Here is a 19,333-nt window from a genome sequence, read left to right on the forward strand (position 1 = left end):
ACCACTTCGGCCAAAATAGCCTATCTACAAACTCACAGTGTGTCGCAATGCGACACATTGTGAGCTTGTAGATCTGCCTATTCTCAAAAGATTTTGATACATTTGATAACTTAATAAATGGGACATGTTGCACAATGAGTACTTTTACTTTTGGTACTTTAAGTACATGTTATACTTTTACTTGTAACAAAGTACCGGTACTCTTGCATTGCGTTATTGATACTTGTAATTAAGTAAAACATTTGAGCACTTTCTCCACCACTACCTCCACCCTCACCGTATCCCCCTGTCCTCTCTGCACTCTCCACAGAGCCCATGCACGGCCCGCGGCGGCTGGAGGTGGTGGAGGTGCTTTCCAAGCAGGTGACGGTGCGCTGGGAGGCGCTGGGCTACAACGTGACACGCTGCCACAACTACAACCTGACGGTGCAGTACCGCTCCCGCGTGGCCGGCGGCAAGGATGAGACGCGCGAGGAGATGTGCTACGACACGCAGAGCCGAGACCCCCAGCACACTATCCACAACCTGACCCCCTACACCAACCTCAGTGTCAGGCTGGTGCTGCGCAACCCAGAGGGCGTCAAGGAGAGCACGGAGCTGGAGGTGCAGACCGACGAGGACGGTGAGTGACTTCTCCGCACGTACAGGAAAAAAGCAGGTCTTAAGTACTAATTAAGTACTAGGCGCGTTAATCGCTGCCCGTTTGAAAGGACCTTTAGAGTAAAAATATTATTTATTAATATATTTTCAACTCCTACTAACATAGTAAAAAGTGAACAACAGTAATATGATAGGAAAAATAATCAAATATCTATACCACGCGCACGCACGCACGCACACACACACAATGTAACTCCACAACTGTAAACATTTTGTCAGCATGTCAAATGCTCTAAGAAGACCCTGACCTGTGTCATTTTCTTTGGCATTGTTCATCACCCGACATGCAAAACAAAAAAGTTACAAAAAAAGAATGTGCTTGCTGTTGAAAGAGTGTATATTATAAGTGAATGACCGAACAAAATAAACAGGACCATTAATAGTTTTGCGGAACTAACTGATGACTTGGAAAAGGTCATTTTTGTCACTAGACTACTATTACTATTATTATTTAGTGGAGTGTCGTGCACCAACAAGCAACAGCTGAATAGCCAAAGTATAATATAATTTTGTTTTACCAAAAATCTAAAATTATACAGATGCTTTCCTATGTTCCTATGTTTTAATATGGACACGGTTTGGTTCAACCAAGTAACTTCATATAATAACATCAGAGTGCAGTCTCCCAAAGTCAAAGGAAAGGAGCAATGCAACACCTCCTCCCCGATGTAAAGATGAAAGGTGGCCTGCTTTGCCTCTGCAGACTCGAAACCAAAATGAACTCTCAAGGAACTCTCAAGGAACCCCTGGCCGCTTGATCAACAACAGTCTCAGCTGACTAAAATAAAGAAAAAGAAGAGAACCTTGTCATGTCCGCGTCAGATCTTTCTGACTGGAAACTTGAAAGAAGCAACTGTCTCTCACTGTCTCGCTGCTCTGTGTGTGACTGTGTGCGTTCGCCTGCGCATATTAGTTTGCGCATTTATCTCTACACGTGCGTGTGCATGTGTGTTTGTCTGCAAAACATGCGCAGGCGAGGCTTTCGCACGCTTTTGCATGTGTGTATTTGGAATCCCACGGGAACCGTCAGGTGTGCAGATGGTGTGATGCTACAGGCACGTTCTTTTAGCATAAATCCTATTAGTCAGAAAAGACATGAAGGGGAAAAAAATATCTCCATGTAATTTATAGAGAGCCATTCATATCGGGGGGGGGGGGGGGGGGGGATTGAGTGCATGACTCTGGCAGCGTCTGAACATAAGTAAACAGTGTCGGGAGATTGAGACTTCCCCTGGGATTGTCACTTCATCTGCCCCACTTTGTTTGCACTACATTACTATGTGTGAGCAAAGAGCCATGCGCTGTGCAGTACATCACCCCATGTAGTGTTGAGTGATAATCACATTCATGTGTTTTCACTTTGGCTTATGGACATTCTTATATAATAATAATAATTATTATTATTATTTATCCCTCCCTAACATTTTAGTCTACTTTTTATTTGTTGACAAAATTGCCAATATATTTAGTTATAGTTTAGCTTAGTCTTTATTTTCGTATTTTGTTTTGTCAGTGAGTTAGTTAGTTTCATTTGCCAAGTACATTTTCACAGAAAACCCATCCTACAGTAAATATTGGGCAGCACCCAGGGGGAGCAGTAAGGTGTTGTTTGTCTTGCTCAAGGGCCGGCTCTTCGATGCCATGCCAGGAGGAGCTGGGATCAAACTCCTTCTGAGCCCCCCGCCCGCCCCTCCATGTCACACCATCACCACCGCAATTTGATCAGTGCTGAGAGTGAAAGTGGTGTGATACGTTTGTGGTCATTTCCCCACAGTGCCGGGGGCCATTCCCGTCGAGTCCATCCAGGGGAGCGCTTATGAAGAAAAGATCATCTTGAAGTGGAGGGAGCCGGCGCAGACCTATGGAATCATCACGCAGTATGAGGTATGCAGTACGAAAGGGCACACAGGAAACATCCTGACACACTTAACCACCCATAGGAGGCTATTTTTTCTCCTCCCACCCCCTGTGGTGTTGTGCATTTCTTACAGAATGGAATCTCGCTCTGCTATTCAGTATTTCAGTTCCAAGTCTGGCAGCAGTGATGCACAAGCACAAGGCACCTTTTCTGGCGACCATGAACGGCCACATATAGACCTACAGTATATGGCTTTTTTCATGGAATAAATAGTTATCTTGTCTAATATGTTACTTCCTTCCTCAGATGTTACCAATGATACCAAATCAAGTTGTGTTCCATTCAGGGTCAGGTCACCCAGCACTCAGGGTGCTGATGTTGTACATGTTGGCTCACTGGGAAGGCTCTACTACACTAAATGGAATGACCAGATTATCATTGGTAACACCTGTGAAGATTGTACCATTATACAATTATCTTCTAGAGCTTCTAGATCATATTTTTTAACGTTTGAAGTGGTTAGAGTGGTTAATCACTTTAAACAAATATATATTTTTAAATACATTTACATGTTACTTGCTAATGAAACATTGTGCAAAAATAACCCAGCTGTACATCAACTCACTAACGCTTGGCAACTGGAGTTGGACCAGATAGACTCCTAACACTACAACTTATTACCATCCCCTATCCTTTGACACACACAACCTCTGATGAAAATTCTATACCTGCAATGTACCTCCTAGAACACACATTGCAACTCAACAGCGAGCGAGTGTTGACACAAGGATCCACACAGCCCTTTGCCATCCGCGTCTGTGTGCCGGATTGGATCTTGAATAATAGAAACGGCCTCCACACACACACACACACACACACACACACACACACACACACACACACACACACACACACACACACACACACACACACACACACACACACACACACACACCATATATGTACACATTCATCTTAACCCGCTTACCGTGGGCCGTAATCCCCCATCCTCTCCCCTCGCCGAGATTGATTCGGTTCTGTTGATTCACCCTCTTGTCTCCATTTGCTCATGCTTGGCATTTTGACTAGGTTAGCATTCATTGACAGGGGTGTTGCTCAGACGGGGGAGTGCAAAGATTGAATAGTGAAAGTAATACAATCAGGACCGCCGCACGGGTCGCTCCATCCTCTGCCACACCATCAGGTGAGTGATGCGAATGGAATATGAAACGGATAACCCCTCGCTGCCGCTCGGAGATATTTCAATCATAGCAGGAAAAGGGACCCTTCCTCCTGCACTCACCAGTAATGTCACAATCATCCCAGGCATGTATTTATGCGGAGCCAGATGTGTTTTCACCTGATAACACACTATAGGCAATCGCTTTCATATACCATAGCGATTACCTCCTTCACTCTGTGGGGGGCAATCTGCAGTGCATAGAGACAGTTCTTGTTCAGATAAGATATGAATATCCCCAGCGATCTTGGTATTACACAGCTGACAGTTTCAGAAGAAACTAGTAGATTATAGAATAGAATATACAGTAGATGTTTCCCTTCAGTTCAAAGTTGGAAATCTCATGTCAGATAGAGAGAAAGACTTGTTCAAGGTTCAAGGCCTTGTACCTTGTAGTCTTTCTTTCTTTCTTTCTTTCTTCTTTTTTGTTATGGAAACCAAACACAGCTCTGTATTTTCTCGGTATTCCCCAGAAGTTTCTTCCTTTAAGTCAGAACCTTGCTTTGAATTGACACTATCAAGGGGCTCAAAGTGAAATCCGTCTCACAAGCCCTGATATCAAAAGAGATTTCAGTGTCATTCCTCTCTGACCAAGCTCGGTGACAATATTGGACCAGCAGGCTAGCACTAAACGTGTGAATTTCACTGTGACTGACTGACTGACTCAGTGGCTGAGTGATGAAGTTACACCATTGGTCGGATGGTTGGCATAACTTCAAGCTATCCTTGTATTATCATGAATTGTGTTATATACTGTATTTGGGTCAATAATACATTATTTCAATAAATTAATATAGCTGCAAGCAGCTATAAGACGGAACCCAGCAATAAGCCCTTTTAGGCTGCTCAACAGTGCCACTTTAGGTCACCCAGTGGTGTTGCAGCTGTTCGTTCCCCAAACAACCTGTCAGGCACCAGAAAGGATTGGACTCAACGGGTTTTATTATAAAGTCAAGGGAAAAGGCAAAGGCGTCGTAGGTAGGGATAGCGTGGGTCAGGGTTCCGGGAAGGCTGTCCGTGGGGAGTCGGTTCCGATAGGGATTAGGCAAGCCGTAAGTCAGAGTTCGGTCCGGGTCCATACACAGTGGTTCTGGGAACAGGCAAAAGTACAAGGCGTCAGGCAAGGGATAACTAGGGACAGGCTAAGGTCAGATACAATAACAGGCAGGATAACAGGTTCAAGAATAACGGCGTGCTAACCTAGGGTAAACTGGGTTGATCTGCAGGCAGAGAACAATGGGTAGCAGCAGACAATAAGTAACCTTGGTTACTCAGCGTGGAACCTGGTGCAGGTGCGCTCACACTGGTGTGGGCGTGACACAACCAGACAGACAGACAGACAGACAGACAGACAGACAGACAGACAGACAGACAGACAGACAGACAGACAGACAGAGACAGACGAGGCATGAGTCATGCTTGTTCAAATTGCCAGTTATCGCTGCTTGCACATATATTTTTTGTAAATGTTTCTCGTACAAACTTCTCTTCAACTCAATTCAGATAATGGTCCAGTCTTTGGCTTTTTTGTGTCTCATCCATTTGGTGTCTTTTTGACTCGTTGGAATTCGGAATCTGCACTTTAAAAATGTATAAATAAAATAATCAATCAATCAAAAGTGCTTTTAGCTGGCTGGTCTGAAGGCAAACTCTGCCTCAAGGATGGAACAACCATTGTTCATCAGCAGTGCACAGCATTCTAAACATTTCATTTACTCTGCCACTTCAGCATATCTTTTTCATAATGTGATATTATCTTGCAATCATAGATCCGTCTGTGCTCATTTTGCTGTAATGTTTTTTTGTGAAGTGTTGAGGATATCAACATTACTGTAAACCTTATGTGGAGCTATACTGTAGATTATCTTAAATCTATGTACTGTATATAATCTTTCTATGTACTGTAGTACGTATTCCTTTAAGTTTCCAAAATGTCTTTGGGGTGACCCCAAAGCTGGATGATTGGGCCACATGGACTCTGATGGGTCGATTCCCGGCCGCCAGATCATCTGCTGCTTGTCACTCTCGTACAATCGCACCGTGTTTCCTGTCTCTCTACAGCTGTCTCTCTGTACCTGTTAAAAAAGGCTCAAAAAGCCCCCCCCCCAAAAAAAAAACATTTACATGCATCTAAAGCAATTTCTTGAGAGGGCAACCCAGTATAAATTAACCTTAAATCTCCTGTGGTGTATTTTTCCCCTCTTTATTTAATTTCTCTTCACTTTTATTATTGTAACGTCCTGTCCTGTCCTGTATTTTTTTTTAACGTGCTCACCGAAACATTATGATATCGGATTTGGCGCTGCGGACTCATTTTACAGACAAAGCCTAAATGAGAAGGCCTCCAAGCATTTCAGAACTTGATGGACACAAATTATGCAGCACTCTAAACTGCCTTTGTGTTCCCTTAATTGGAATTATAATGGAGGCTTTCTATTACGAGCAGAGGCATTTCCTTAAAGTGGAGCTTTATAGATATTTAAATTGGATATTAACAAAAAACACTCACCTTAATGTTTCCCTTCTGAGCTGCTGTTTATTAATGGGAATATATTGCCCGTTTTCTTTCCAGTCTCTTTCTCTCTCTCTGTCTCTCTGTTTTTCTCTCTCTCTCTCCCTCCCCCTCTCTCTCTTTCTCCATCCCTGTATGAATCTCCAAGCCCTTCAGTATGTGTGTATTGTGATGAAATATAAGTACCTCTGTCTATTCAGCAGATCCCAAACGTTGTTATGAGCTGGCCTCCCTCCACAACCGTCTTGTGAGCTCATTGATTTGGGCTGTATGCAAGAAAATGGAGAAACAGCCTTGATGAGCGCGTGCACGTGTGTGTGTGTGTGTGTGTGTGTGTGTGTGTGTGTGTGTGTGTGTGTGTGTGTGTGCAGTGGCGTGCACAGACATTTAGAGGGGCAGGTGCTCAAGTTAAAAAAGGGCACCTTGTGCAGCGCGTGGAACCGGCCGGTTGCCTTAATCCATTTTGGGCGGGAACCCCTTTTGGTGTTAGCATTATGTTATGCTTTAGCTATTGAAAAATAGCAGATCTACAAGCTCATAGCGCGCCACCGAGTGGCGCGCTACGAGCTTGTAGGTCTGCTATTTTTGAAAAATCAAAAAAAAAGGAAAAAAAAAAGTTTTTTTTTCTCGTTTTTTTTCAAAAGGGCACATTGCCAAAAGGGCAGGGGGTGCTCTAGCACCCCCTAGTGTATCTGTGCACGCCACTGTGTGTGTGTGTGTGTGTGTGTGTGTGTGTGTGTGTGTGTGTGTGTGTGTGTGTGTGTGTGTGTGCGCTCGCGCGTGCGTGCACGTGCGTTTATAACTCCACATGGTGCGACAACGTCATTTCTTTCCTTTCATATTCCAATACAACCATGTCACGTATCCAGACACAGTAGTGGCTAAGGCCCCCCATCTCAGTATGGAAGCCTTTGTAACCCCTGCTGGCCTTCAGCTGAATCCTGCCGGAACATTTTCTCCTGTATCTCTCTTGGCTAGCCTATATTTTCAAGTCTCAAGAAAAGAAAAGGAAGCTAGTAACCGCAATAATGGAGTGTCCACTTTGCTTTTTTAGTTCTTGGATTTTCAGCATTAATGGGTATACTTTAGGTGGCTATACAGTAAAATCCAGAGTGTTTTCATGTCAATGACCCAGGGACCTCCGTAACAGAAGATTGTTGTTGTTGTTGCCTACTAGCTTAGGTGGGGAGAGCAAGTGAAACCTTTAATCTTATATCATTCATATACAGTACATTCTCTCTTCTAGCCAGTGAAATTATGACTGAAACTGAAATTAAACCGTTTTTGGTTGGGGACCACCCGGAACGTCTATAAGGAGCCCTGGGGGTCCCCGGCGCCCACTATGAGCACCGCTGGTTTTAACTCGCAAGAGTTGAATGTTTTTAACATTGTGTACTACTACCAAGTAGCCTCGGAAACCCGGACGTATTTATTTAAAAAAAGTATGGGGCCGAGTCCACTTCAATTTGGCATACAGTAGCGCAAACGTCGATCACTCTGCTGATTTCTGATCGTCTGCACCTTTGTTAAATTGACGCACACACGTACACACACACACTCCTCTCTCTCTCTCTGTCGCTCTAATTAATTAGTCTCATGTCGCGCAGCTGCGTCTAGATTCTCCTGGCGAATCCTGCCGGGAGCTGCCATAGAAAGCATAGGTGGGTTCCAGTCTACTACCAAGTAACAACATATTGATTTTTATTCCGTGGCAGATCTCCTACAAGGCAGTGAGCTCCTTCGACCCGGAGCTGGACCTCTCCAACCAGAGTGGGAAGGTGCTGAAAGCGGGCAATGAGACCACCCACGTGTTCACGGGCCTCTACCCAGGCTCCACCTACTCCTTCACCCTGCGTGCCAGCACTGCCAAAGGCTACGGACCGGCCGTCGTCCAGCAGTTCACTACCAAAATCTCAGGTCAGCAATTCAGCGACCAGGTGGAAATGTGGTGGTGGTGTCTCATTAATTAAATCATTTTCGTTGCTGTCGGGCAGAAACCTCGCTTTGGACATATGCAGCGATTTACAGCACATTTAGATAGTATGTACAGCAATGTGTACAGTACAATCAATGTGTGTCTGTCATAATTCAGACCTGGGTGGAACAGTATTTGCAAATTATAAAAGAAATGTGCAAATAATGGAGGATACTGTGAACGTTTAATCCAGAGTGTGAATTATATCAGGTAATTTAGACTAGAGGGCACTGATTTTACAATACAAATACAAAATACAAAAAAGTACAAAAGCCTGCCATGTCTATCACCACACTACGGTATGGTATGGTAATCTGATGTCTATCACCACACTACGGTATGGTATGGTAATCTGATGTCTACTGTACATCACCATCACCACACTACGGTATGGTATGGTAATCTGATGTCTATCACTATCACCACACTACGGTATGGTATGGTAATCTGATGTCTATCACTATCACCACACTACGGTATGGTATGGTAATCTGATGTCTACTGTACATCACCATCACCACACTATGGTATGGTAATCTAACGTCTATCACTATCACCACACTATGGTATGGTAATCTAATGTCTACTGTATGTCACCATCACCACACTATGGTATGGTAATCTAACGTCTATCACTATCACCACACTACGTTATGGACTATCATGTTGAAAGTGGTAAAGTCTGTGTGTGGGTTTTATAAATATTTACAGAAGGTTGTGACTAAATGATAATTATACTTACACTACACATTTTGGACACACACACATTCTTGTGTGTGTGTTTTGGTTGATGTGTCAAAGAATGCATTCCAGCAGTACTGATGACAATTCCCATCCAGCAGCAATGTGCATGTGCAAACAGTAATTGGTCGCTATGTCAAGTAGCTCCTACAAGGCGGTGAGCTAATGGGGAGTTAGTCCTCCTCAGGCTTGACGGTGCCATATAATATAATTGGCTGTGTAAGTATCATATAAATACAAAATGTTTTCTGAGATTATGGGTACTTCATTGATTCAGACAGAACACACCTGTTCTTGGTAACAGCTTTGATAACACCCTTGTGCACAGTGAAATCCAGAGTTCTAATTTCATTCTGAGTTGCAACAGTCCTTACACTCTCGCTCTCTTAAATTAACACTCTGGATTTTATTGTCATAGGATTATTGGATGCTACGTCATCTCTATACTATCTTTATACTAACTTTTTGTTAGTATTACCACTGTACATATCTGTACAGAGCTGAGCTCACAACACACAGCAGCGCGACACGTTTGGAGACTGCCATGCAAGCTATGATAACTGAGTTTCCTCTGGGTAATACAGTTCTATCCCTCTGTGTATGTTGTAAAATAGCGCCCCCTTTCTTTTGCTCCGCAGCACCGTCGATGCCGCCCTACGACCAGGAGTCCTCTCTCAACCAGACCGACACCACAGTTACTGTCCTGCTGAAACCTGCCCAGAGCAGAGGCGCACCTGTCAGGTAGGCTTTAACATGAAAGAGAACGCACGCACGCACGCACGCACGCACGCACGCACGCACGCACGCACGCACAACAAATCAGAGGAAGTAGCCTACTCACATGTTTTCACATAAAAGTATCAATACCCTATTGTAGAAATATGTTACGTTTTAAGTGCAGTATTCAAAATGTACTTGAGTGAAAGTACAAAAGTATTGGCATCAAAATATAAAAATGGCAGATCACAATGCGTTGTGAGTTTGTAGATCGGTTAGTTTCAAATTGCAAAAGTACATACATAGGTCTTAAGTGGTTTTGTAATAATAATAATAATCAACTAAAGTTTTCAAATAATTGTAGTGGAGGCAACATTTGAGTATTGAAAAGTATTGACCACCACTGCAACAAACCATACACCTCATTTAAGACCTATTTTATACTTTTTTTCCTATAGTGATGAAATAAGGGGACATGAGTTGAAAGGGATTACAATGCAGGAGAACTGTGTTCATTGAGGGCAAGCACGTTATAACTCATAGGCCATCCTCAGAGAAGTTGCCAGGTAATTTCGGTGATGTACATATCTCAGTTTGTAATCTTTTGAACTTTTGTTTTTGTTTGTGGATTTTGATCCTGTGTAAAAAAAAAAAGAAAAGAACGGGAGCCTTTGAAGATGAGATCAAAGCCCAGCCTAGCCGAGGCTAAAGTAACTTTGAGATCTCACGTCTTTACAGTACACCTAGCTCTTTTATGTGCTGGGCTGCTCGCCCTCAGCCACTATACTGTAGGCTTCTGTTCTGTTCTAGGCAACACAGGAATAATCATTCACTTCATTAAAAAAAACCTGTGTTTGGTCTTAACACAGAATCTGTGGCCAATATTCAAGCCAAGTCAATTCAATTTAAAGCACCATATCATCGTTGCTGTCGGGTGGAAACCTTGTATGTCCAAGACTCCAATACTGACCAAACCTTATTGTCTCCACCAGGCCGAAGGCATGGAGTATGTTTTGCACTCCGTCCGTCTGTGTGTCCGTCCGTTACCAGCTAATCTCCGGCACATTAACCCGGTCGATGCCAAACTTTGCACACACACTCCCTAGATGCCAACGATGCAGTGTTGTTTTCGTCGACTAATACTATGACGAAAAATGTTCGTCGACTACCTTTTTTCACTGACAAAAACTGCATAAAAACTAAATAAAAACTAAGCCATGATGACTAAAACTATGACTAAATATACTGTCGATTTTAAATAAAAAATAGACTAAAATGTTAGTAGATAGCAGATCGATTGTAGATAGCAGATCTACAAGCTCACAACATGAGCTTGTAGATTTTCAGCAAGTGTAAAATCGGTCATTAAGACGGCATCAAGGCCCGCCAAAATACATTTTAGTCTACTAAATCAACTGTAGATTTAGTCGACTAAAATCTTATGATATTTAGTCGACTAAAACTAGACTAACACTAAAGCATTCCAGGTGACTAAAATGTGACTGAAACTAAATGGAAACTATTGAAGAGACTATGACTAAAACAACACTGCAACCTCTGCCCCAAATTGTCCAGAATGGCCTGTTATAGCGCCACCAGGAGGCTGGCTTTTGTAAAACACATTTTTTGGCATATAACCCTTCCAGATTTGGTCCAAAAATCCTGCAAATCGTTACACAGTATCTCTATAGTCATGTGCTCAAGACGGATCTGTCCGATATTTCATATTCCATCCAAATTGGCTAACATTGGCTTTCAAAGTTTGCAGGATTGGCCCGTTTTGAACAAAAAGCCTCAAATCATGAACGCAGCGTGCAATTTACGTGAAATCTTTCACGCACTTTCCTACTAGGCTGAGGAATATATCCCCTTTTTTACATTGGCCTGTTATAGCGCCACCAATGCGTAAATAAGTGAAATCTCACTGCATATGAAACAAATATTAACCAAAACGTAATCACAATTGGAAAATAGAAAAACAAAAATAATAATAATAATAAAAGTTTTCCAAAAAATACACTAGAAAAATTAAAAAAATAATCAAATGTTTCGGAAAAAGGTATCTATTTGAAGTTTGAGGTATCAATTTGTGTCTTTAGAAACATTTTGAAAGAGATGTTTGGTGTGTCAGATCATTGTTGCATGGGGAACGAGGAATGAGAGCTGTTCTTTGAATTATCCTAAGCAGAGGAAAGAACAGCATTCATCATACAATGTGTTTGTGGAGCAGATAGACCAACTACAACTACTGTAGTTGTGTTAGTTGTATTAACATACAGTACTCGACCATACAGATTAAAAGTTTATGGATTGCAGCTTTAGATGTAAATCCCACGGACACAATTAAACATTTTGGCTTACTCATTTCATGACAGTCTTTGGGGGAAATAAGCATTGTTCCAGAGCTGATCATTGACTGAATAGAAATTAATTGGACGAATTGTGCCACTGGGCAGATTAAACCAAAAGCCAATATTTTGGCTCCCCTTCTGACCCTTCATGGCTTCTGATGAATATCGTGGCATGATGAATTCTTCACGTTTATTTATTAGGCATTGTTTATTTGACACGCTGTACAACTGTTCAGTTTAATGGCCAAATTCTTGGACACAAGTCAACGTTAATGCTCACCTCATCGTCAGTCGTCAGGGAAAGCATTCTGCCAGGCTTGAACATTCACTCGCACCAATCATAATGAGATGAGCTGCACCATGGTGGTTTAAATGCCAAATGTTTGGACACAAGCCAATAGGATGTTGTTTGCTTCTGGGAAACATAAAGATTCTTTCAGCTTGAAGATTATATATTTTTTTCATTTCACAATCTTTACCGATTTAATGACCCTGTCATATGGTGTTGTTCAAATCCTCAGAAAGATCTTCTTTGTTCAATGAATAGCATTTATAGAGTATGTCTTAAGTAGTATGTCTTAACTACAGTATGATTTAAAATAAATGTCCCACAGCCCTGGGGATCAGAAAATACTCTCTTTCCTTTCCCCTTTCCCTCATAGTAGCTACTGTATAATTGTATATTTATTCTTCTAGCTGATTGTGAGTTTTTCCCCTCCATCATTCAGTCTCATACCCTTAGATTCCATCCGAAACTAGACGGCCTAGATGCAAAGGGCGCTACAAGGTTTTCGGATTGTTCTAATTGGCCAATCACTAGAGCAGATAACTTCAACAGGTCGAAAGGATGTGGGCTCCATCAGGCTGAACTTCAACCATTACCGCTCACATTGCTAAGTCAGCAGAGTGTCCATCATATATATTTTAATGTCTAGCTAATAAGTGGTCACTGCTGCTAATACACGGCCCATTCCTACAGATACTGTATGCACTGGAAATAACAGGAACATACATGCCTCCCTATCACCACAACCACATACTTTTATAATACCGCTGAACCCTATTGCAACGTCTGTTGTGTAATTTGTTCAGCCTGTCATGAAGTCGAGTATAAAAAGACATGTAATTGAGTAAGACTATGCAATTCCATTAACCAAGTCTTGTACAGTACTGTAGCTTCACGTGTATTTTTTCTGCAAATGCCCAGATTAAACTGTGTGCCTCTATTAGAGGATGTACAGTAGCATCTTGAATAATAAAACATGATAAACAACCAGGGGCAGATTTGGGCTGACTCTTTCATCTGACGCTTACGCTAGCTGTAAAAGTGAATTTTACACTATCAACTCATCAGAGTCCTTTAAAGATTACACCACAGAGATCTTTAGTCAGGCTTGTCAACTCATGTTTACCGTAGTCGCAGCTGCCTAGATTAATACCCTGGCAGCCGAGTGGGGTGAAGGACCCGAACGGAAAAGACAGAGCGATCCGCTTTTAATCTTCTCTCAGGTACAATTCAGAGGGCCTTAGTCAGTCTGCCATTCTTTCACCGGGCTAATTACAAAGCGCTAATTATAATTAACGGAGCAGCCGTTAGAGGAGCCGAACCAGAGCGTCCATTAATTAGCGCACTGGGCTCGCTCTTTTGTTTACCGCAAAAAAGCCGTGATCGTTTGACCCGCCGCTACAACCAGATGAAAGCCTTAGATTTGTCGTTTGAGATAATATCTAAAAGCTCATGTTATATGAGTGCCCCCCCCCACCCCCCCCCCCCCCCCACACACACACACACACACACAACCCCCATAACTCATGAGTCTGTTGTATGAGCAGGGACATACTGTAATTGTTTGCTAATGCTTTACCACATAATCCTAAACATAGCTATTGTTATCTAATGAGCTTTATACTGTGATACAAAACCCGCGCTCATTAATAAAGAATCACAATGCTTTTTGATATGGAGATTTGGTATTTGTAGGAGTATGTGTCGTGCCTTAAACAATTTCCTCGCTGTACATCAATGGGATTCAGTACTGTACGTGTACATTCAACAACTCCAACCTGCGAGCTAATGAAGTAATCCTTTGATCACAGCGAAGTATTAAATCTTCAGGCAGGTTGCAACACGTGCTTCATGTGTCCGATCTCCTGGAAATACGAATTGTTAAAAAAGGGTGAAAAAATAAATAAAAATGGTGGCCGTGAATGGCAAAGAGGATTATGATGCAGGCTCAAGACGAGATACTGGTGGAATGCGCCGCAGCGCATTTGAGCTTGTAGATCGCCATTTTCGGCGCACAACACGGGCGGGCAACTAAGTATAAATCTGGCTTCGTTTTTGCCGGAGGGGTGGCAGTGGTGTACAGTAGTACAGTGTTACTGAGGAGCTGAGCACAGCGGAGAGAGACCTGATTCTGTAATGCAATCTTGCACACTGATTGGGTTTGGGAAGTAATGCAAGCTCCAGACGTTTGAATTTCAAATAGCAGATGTTTTTCTGTGATACAGGATGAGGGGGTAGAGAAGGGGGGGGGGGGACAGTGAGGGGGGACACAGGAACATCAAACGATAATATTCAGTTCATTAAAAAAAAGAAAAAGGCAATAAGACACGATAGAGTGTCACTTTCACTCCAGCACACTCCCGCTGCATACATTAGATCTATCTCGGGGAAGAACCTTACAGTATTTCTTCATATTTGTGTATTCGCTAATGTGTTTAAAATGTGCGGGATGGATTTGGCTAAGTAATCTCTGGGGGGTGACGACACATGTAGCTGGGAACACTTTCTTTTTACCAGAGGGGACGCTGTTTTTTAAGAGGATTAGCGATCTGTCGATCAGTCATGTCGTGTTAAAATAATGTTTGCAATGGCCTCTTGTCAGGGCCAGAAGACGCCTCCACACTACCCAGCATTAAAATGAGTGTTTACATGCCTCTGAGGGGGGAGCCGGGGGGGGGGATGCTTTCCTTATCATTCACACTGCTAAAACAGGCCTTGTTCTCTTTGCTACTCTAACCTTTTCCTTGTGCAACCTCACGCACGCACGCACGCACGCACGCACGCGCACACACACACACACACACACACACACACACACACACACACACACACACACACATGTAAACACTTCCAACCTTGTGGGCGCTGGATGCTGCAAACTGGATTCCCAGCATATAGCTCCTACCCTGTGGCGTTGTATTATCTTAACAAGCCATATACTGTAGCCTGAAATCAGTTAAGTGATTTTGTTTTTACAGTCCCAAAATAGGCACAAACTTTCTTTGATTGCTACATCTCAGCGGGTAATAGCTGTACAGACGTGACAAAGGCTGATGCATTTCACCATTTGAAACGCTTAGCGGCAAATGTAATGTATGTATGGCACCCTCTAATTTGTTTGCTTTAATGGTTTATGGACACCGGGGACAGATAAAGTGTGAGGAGAAGAGGCGATGCAGACTGGATGCTGGGTCAGGAGATGTGTGTTACTTACGACACCTCTTAAATCAGACAGATATAGGGCCACTATAGCACAATCTCGCCGGTTCGATAACGTGAGCGAGCAGCTAGGTGAACCGATTAGCATTAAAGAGAGAGTGAGGGAGAACGAGGTAGAGGCAATGTGTGGGAGTGGGTGAGAGAGAGGGAAAGGGAGAGAGTGGGAGAGGGTGGGAGGTACGCAGTGATTGAAATGCTCCGATGTACCCCTTCCTTCATCTGCTCAAACAGCCCCGAGTTCCTCCCCTATCAGCCCACGTGAAAAATAAATCTGAGTTTCAGGTCACAATCCAGTCGATGCCAAGTCAATCCGCCATAATTGGTCGGCGTCACATGGCGAACCGGGCTGAAATCTATCGGGCAGCCAGGCGGGAGGAGGCCTAATTGGTGTCAGCTCGGGTTGCGGCGCTGCTGCCGGGATGCAGGTTCAGGCCTGCTGGCCCCGCTGGCAGACCACTTTCAACAGCTTATTCCATTCTTCTTCTCCCCGGTCTCCATCCGCTTCTACACGTCTCTCTCTTTGTCACTCCCTGTGTGTCTGTTCCATCCTCTGTTTGGAGAGAGATGCAGGGGATTGCGGGAGTTTGAGAAATTAACCGCAATTATGGGGAAGTTTCACATGCAGGATGCGTGGTGTGAGCAGCAGGATACCTTTGCTGAAGGTTTCCTTTGAATCCCATGACAGTGGTATTATCTGTTTGTTGTTTGTGAAGGTTTGTGGGCTGTCGATGCAGGAGCGGAGAACACTAAAGCCACGTTTACACTTAGTTGCCCACCAGTGTCGTGTAATGCATCACAATGCAATGCAATGCGCTACATTTTGTGCTTGTAGATCAGCTATTTTTGGCACGAGACACTGTATAAGTCTGGCTTAACCACTTGGGCCCTTGCATCCCTATTATCGACATGGCGAACATTCAGCGAAAATAGAAGATCTACAAGCTCATGTTGCAATGCATTGCAATGAGCATATGCCATATGGATCTGTCATTTTCAGTGAAGAGATTTGGTATAGCGAAAAAAAAGGGAGGAAGGAGGGAACCAAGCAATATTTCCAAAATGATTATATGTGAAAAGTAAAACCCTCATCAAAACGGAGGAAGGGGAGAATGTTTAGCCCTGTCACAAAGATGCAAAACAATATTATACTATATTTCTGATTGACATTTATAACACTTAAATGGTATAAAAGATTGGTTTCGCCAGATCGTGAATGTCGGCCGTTCACCGATCGTGGCCGATCGATCAGAGCAGCTCTAATATAGATTACCCATTTGCAAAATCTAAAGTATAAATGACGCATCACGGCATCAGCTGTTAGACTTCACTTTGCTGCCTAGCAGTAGCAGCATAAGCTAGTTAAAGTTTGGTAGTTTGATAGCAGCATCATTTAAAGTAACTGTAGAGCAGTAGCTGCCGATGCACACTGGTAGGCTCATCTGTAGAGCAGTAGCTGCCGATGCACACTGGTAGGCTCATCTGTAGATCAGTAGCTGCCAAGGCACACTGGTAGGCTCATCTGTAGAGCAGTAGCTGCCGATGCACACTGGTAGGCTCATCTGTAGAGCAGTAGCTGCCGATGCACACTGGTAGGCTCATCTGTAGAGCAGTAGCTGCCGTTGCACACTGGTAGGCTCATCTGTAGAGCAGTAGCTGCCGATGCACACTGGTAGGCTCATCTGTAGAGCAGTAGCTGCCGATGCACACTGGTAGGCTCATTTCCCAATGCAGAGAAAAATGATTCACCCTAAAATATATCTGAACATATACAGTAAAGTATAGTATATATAGTATACTAACCATTTGCAATCTATTCTGTCGTCCTTTACTTTTACTTTATTTATTTATTTAGACTGAGATTTTGACATGCCTTTTGGTGTGCATTGGGCACAAAAAAATTGAAAACCACTGCTGTAGATTTATTACCACAACTAAAGTGAAAAGGAAATAGCCTGACACTGCTCTGGTTCTTATACAACCAGAGCAAAGAATAGCCTACATATATTTGTGTTCTTTGCGATGATGGTTTCCATTGTAGTTCCTCCGTTGTTGTATTTTCGCTGCTCATTCGTGTCATGCTAAATCAAGCATGTGACTAAATGACTCTGGTCTGTCAAATTACTCATAATGTAATAATTGTGAACTCAGCATGTGGTGACAAGGTGTCATCTGCTCAAAGTGACATATTTAACATGACAGTTGCAGTAATTACAGCAAAAATAATCACGCCGATTGCAAATATCTAACATTAAAAGTCATCAGTTCACATTATCACTCACACTGTCATATCTCTGCTGTCTGGAAGAAACCACCTAACTCCAAAATGTTCATTTTTCAGGAAATGAGAAATATACATTTTTCAGGAAATGAAGAAAACCTTATATACGGCCTCATCAAAGTTGGTTTTGCCACTTTATATATATTGTCAATGACTTGCATGAGAGGGGGAGAGGTGGTGGAGTTAGTTGCTTTAGCAGACAGTTTGAGGGTCCAATGGATTTAAGAGGCTTTTTCAGAAGCATTTGGTTAAACCAACACATGTAACGCCAGGGCTCCACCGGACGCGGTGCGTCTCCGTCGCGTCGCGTCAAAAAACGCACCGGTTCAATTTTAATGCACGCGTCGCGTCTCCGTCAACGCGGGCAGTGGAGCCACCCTTCATTGATTAAAAAGGGAACATTCCCTGACGGTGACGGAGACGCGACGCTGACGCGCCCGGTGGAGCCCGGCCGTAAAGGGTGTTCAATAGCATTGATTTATGAAAATAAAAATACAAAATAAATAAAAAACTCAGACATTAGACTGTAGCCCACAGACACATTTAACTACTTTCAACCTGACATCCCTATTTTGGGCACATCATTATAGGCCTACTGTAGCTGAAACATTTCAACCATTTTTCGAACATAGCGTAAAGCAGATCTGCAAGCTGAAAACATTTTGTGAATGTGACACATTTTAAACTTGTAGATCAGCTATTTTCACAGATTTGTGCGTGAAACTGTCATATGACAAGGTATGAAATTGATAAAAAAAAAAAACTGAAAAGATGGAGATGCAAGGTTTCTGCTCGACAGTGACAATGGACTCTTACTGCTTTTAAATTATTTATTGCAATTTTATTATGATGACTTCCACTGTAAGTTTTGTATGCATGTATGTTTTTATTTATTTTCTTCCTTTTACTAATGTATTAGTTGTTGTATGATGTGTATTGGTTGTGTTCACTACTGTTGCAATGCAAATTGCTCCATGGGGACCATGAAACCTCAAATCCAATCCAATCATTATAGGAGCAAGAGGTTATATTTCTCAAGGCTAGCGGTAATAATGTCCTTTGAATAGCCATGTTCATAGACCTACATCTGTTCAACACCTACAAAATTAAGTACATTCAACTCGGGGAATGTGGGCATTACTATGTCCGAGACTTACAATGACGAAAAATATTTGTGTCGGATTGCAAATCCATTGAGAGGCAGGTGTTGATATCTGCAGAGATTGCAGAAATGCAGAGACGTACCGGTATTTGAGATTTCCACATTACAAGACTCAGCCTCAGCCTTGGAGCCTTGTAGCCTGTGGCACTTGATATTTTGCCTGAGGAAAGGAAAGCAGGGCCTGTTCTAACTGCATACTCAAGTCATGGTTCATCATGGAGCCACTCAGGGGGAGGGTTTTGTTCTCATTTCACAATCTGCAGATTGATTTGGAATATCAACTACCCCAGTATAGGTTATGAATAAAAAAATATACACAGTAACAACATAAGTT

At 42.8% G+C, this 19,333-nt stretch overlaps 1 protein-coding gene across 12 annotated transcripts in view; it reads left to right on the forward strand.

Moving 5' to 3' along the window:
* Positions 1-19,333, forward strand: part of LOC306912365 (receptor-type tyrosine-protein phosphatase mu) — a 236,320-nt gene that overhangs the window by 117,832 nt on the left and 99,155 nt on the right. For all 12 annotated transcript variants that reach the window (XM_079488525.1, XM_079488531.1, XM_079488529.1 and 9 more), the window contains 4 exons: positions 311-622; positions 2,435-2,544; positions 7,986-8,187; positions 9,625-9,727. In XM_079488525.1, coding sequence (XP_079344651.1) covers positions 311-622; positions 2,435-2,544; positions 7,986-8,187; positions 9,625-9,727 — 727 coding nt within the window. The remainder of the gene's footprint in view (positions 1-310; positions 623-2,434; positions 2,545-7,985; positions 8,188-9,624; positions 9,728-19,333) is intronic.

This window comes from Electrona antarctica (assembly GCF_951216825.1).
Source record: "Electrona antarctica genome assembly, chromosome: 19".
NCBI classification, from domain to species: domain Eukaryota; kingdom Metazoa; phylum Chordata; class Actinopteri; order Myctophiformes; family Myctophidae; genus Electrona; species Electrona antarctica.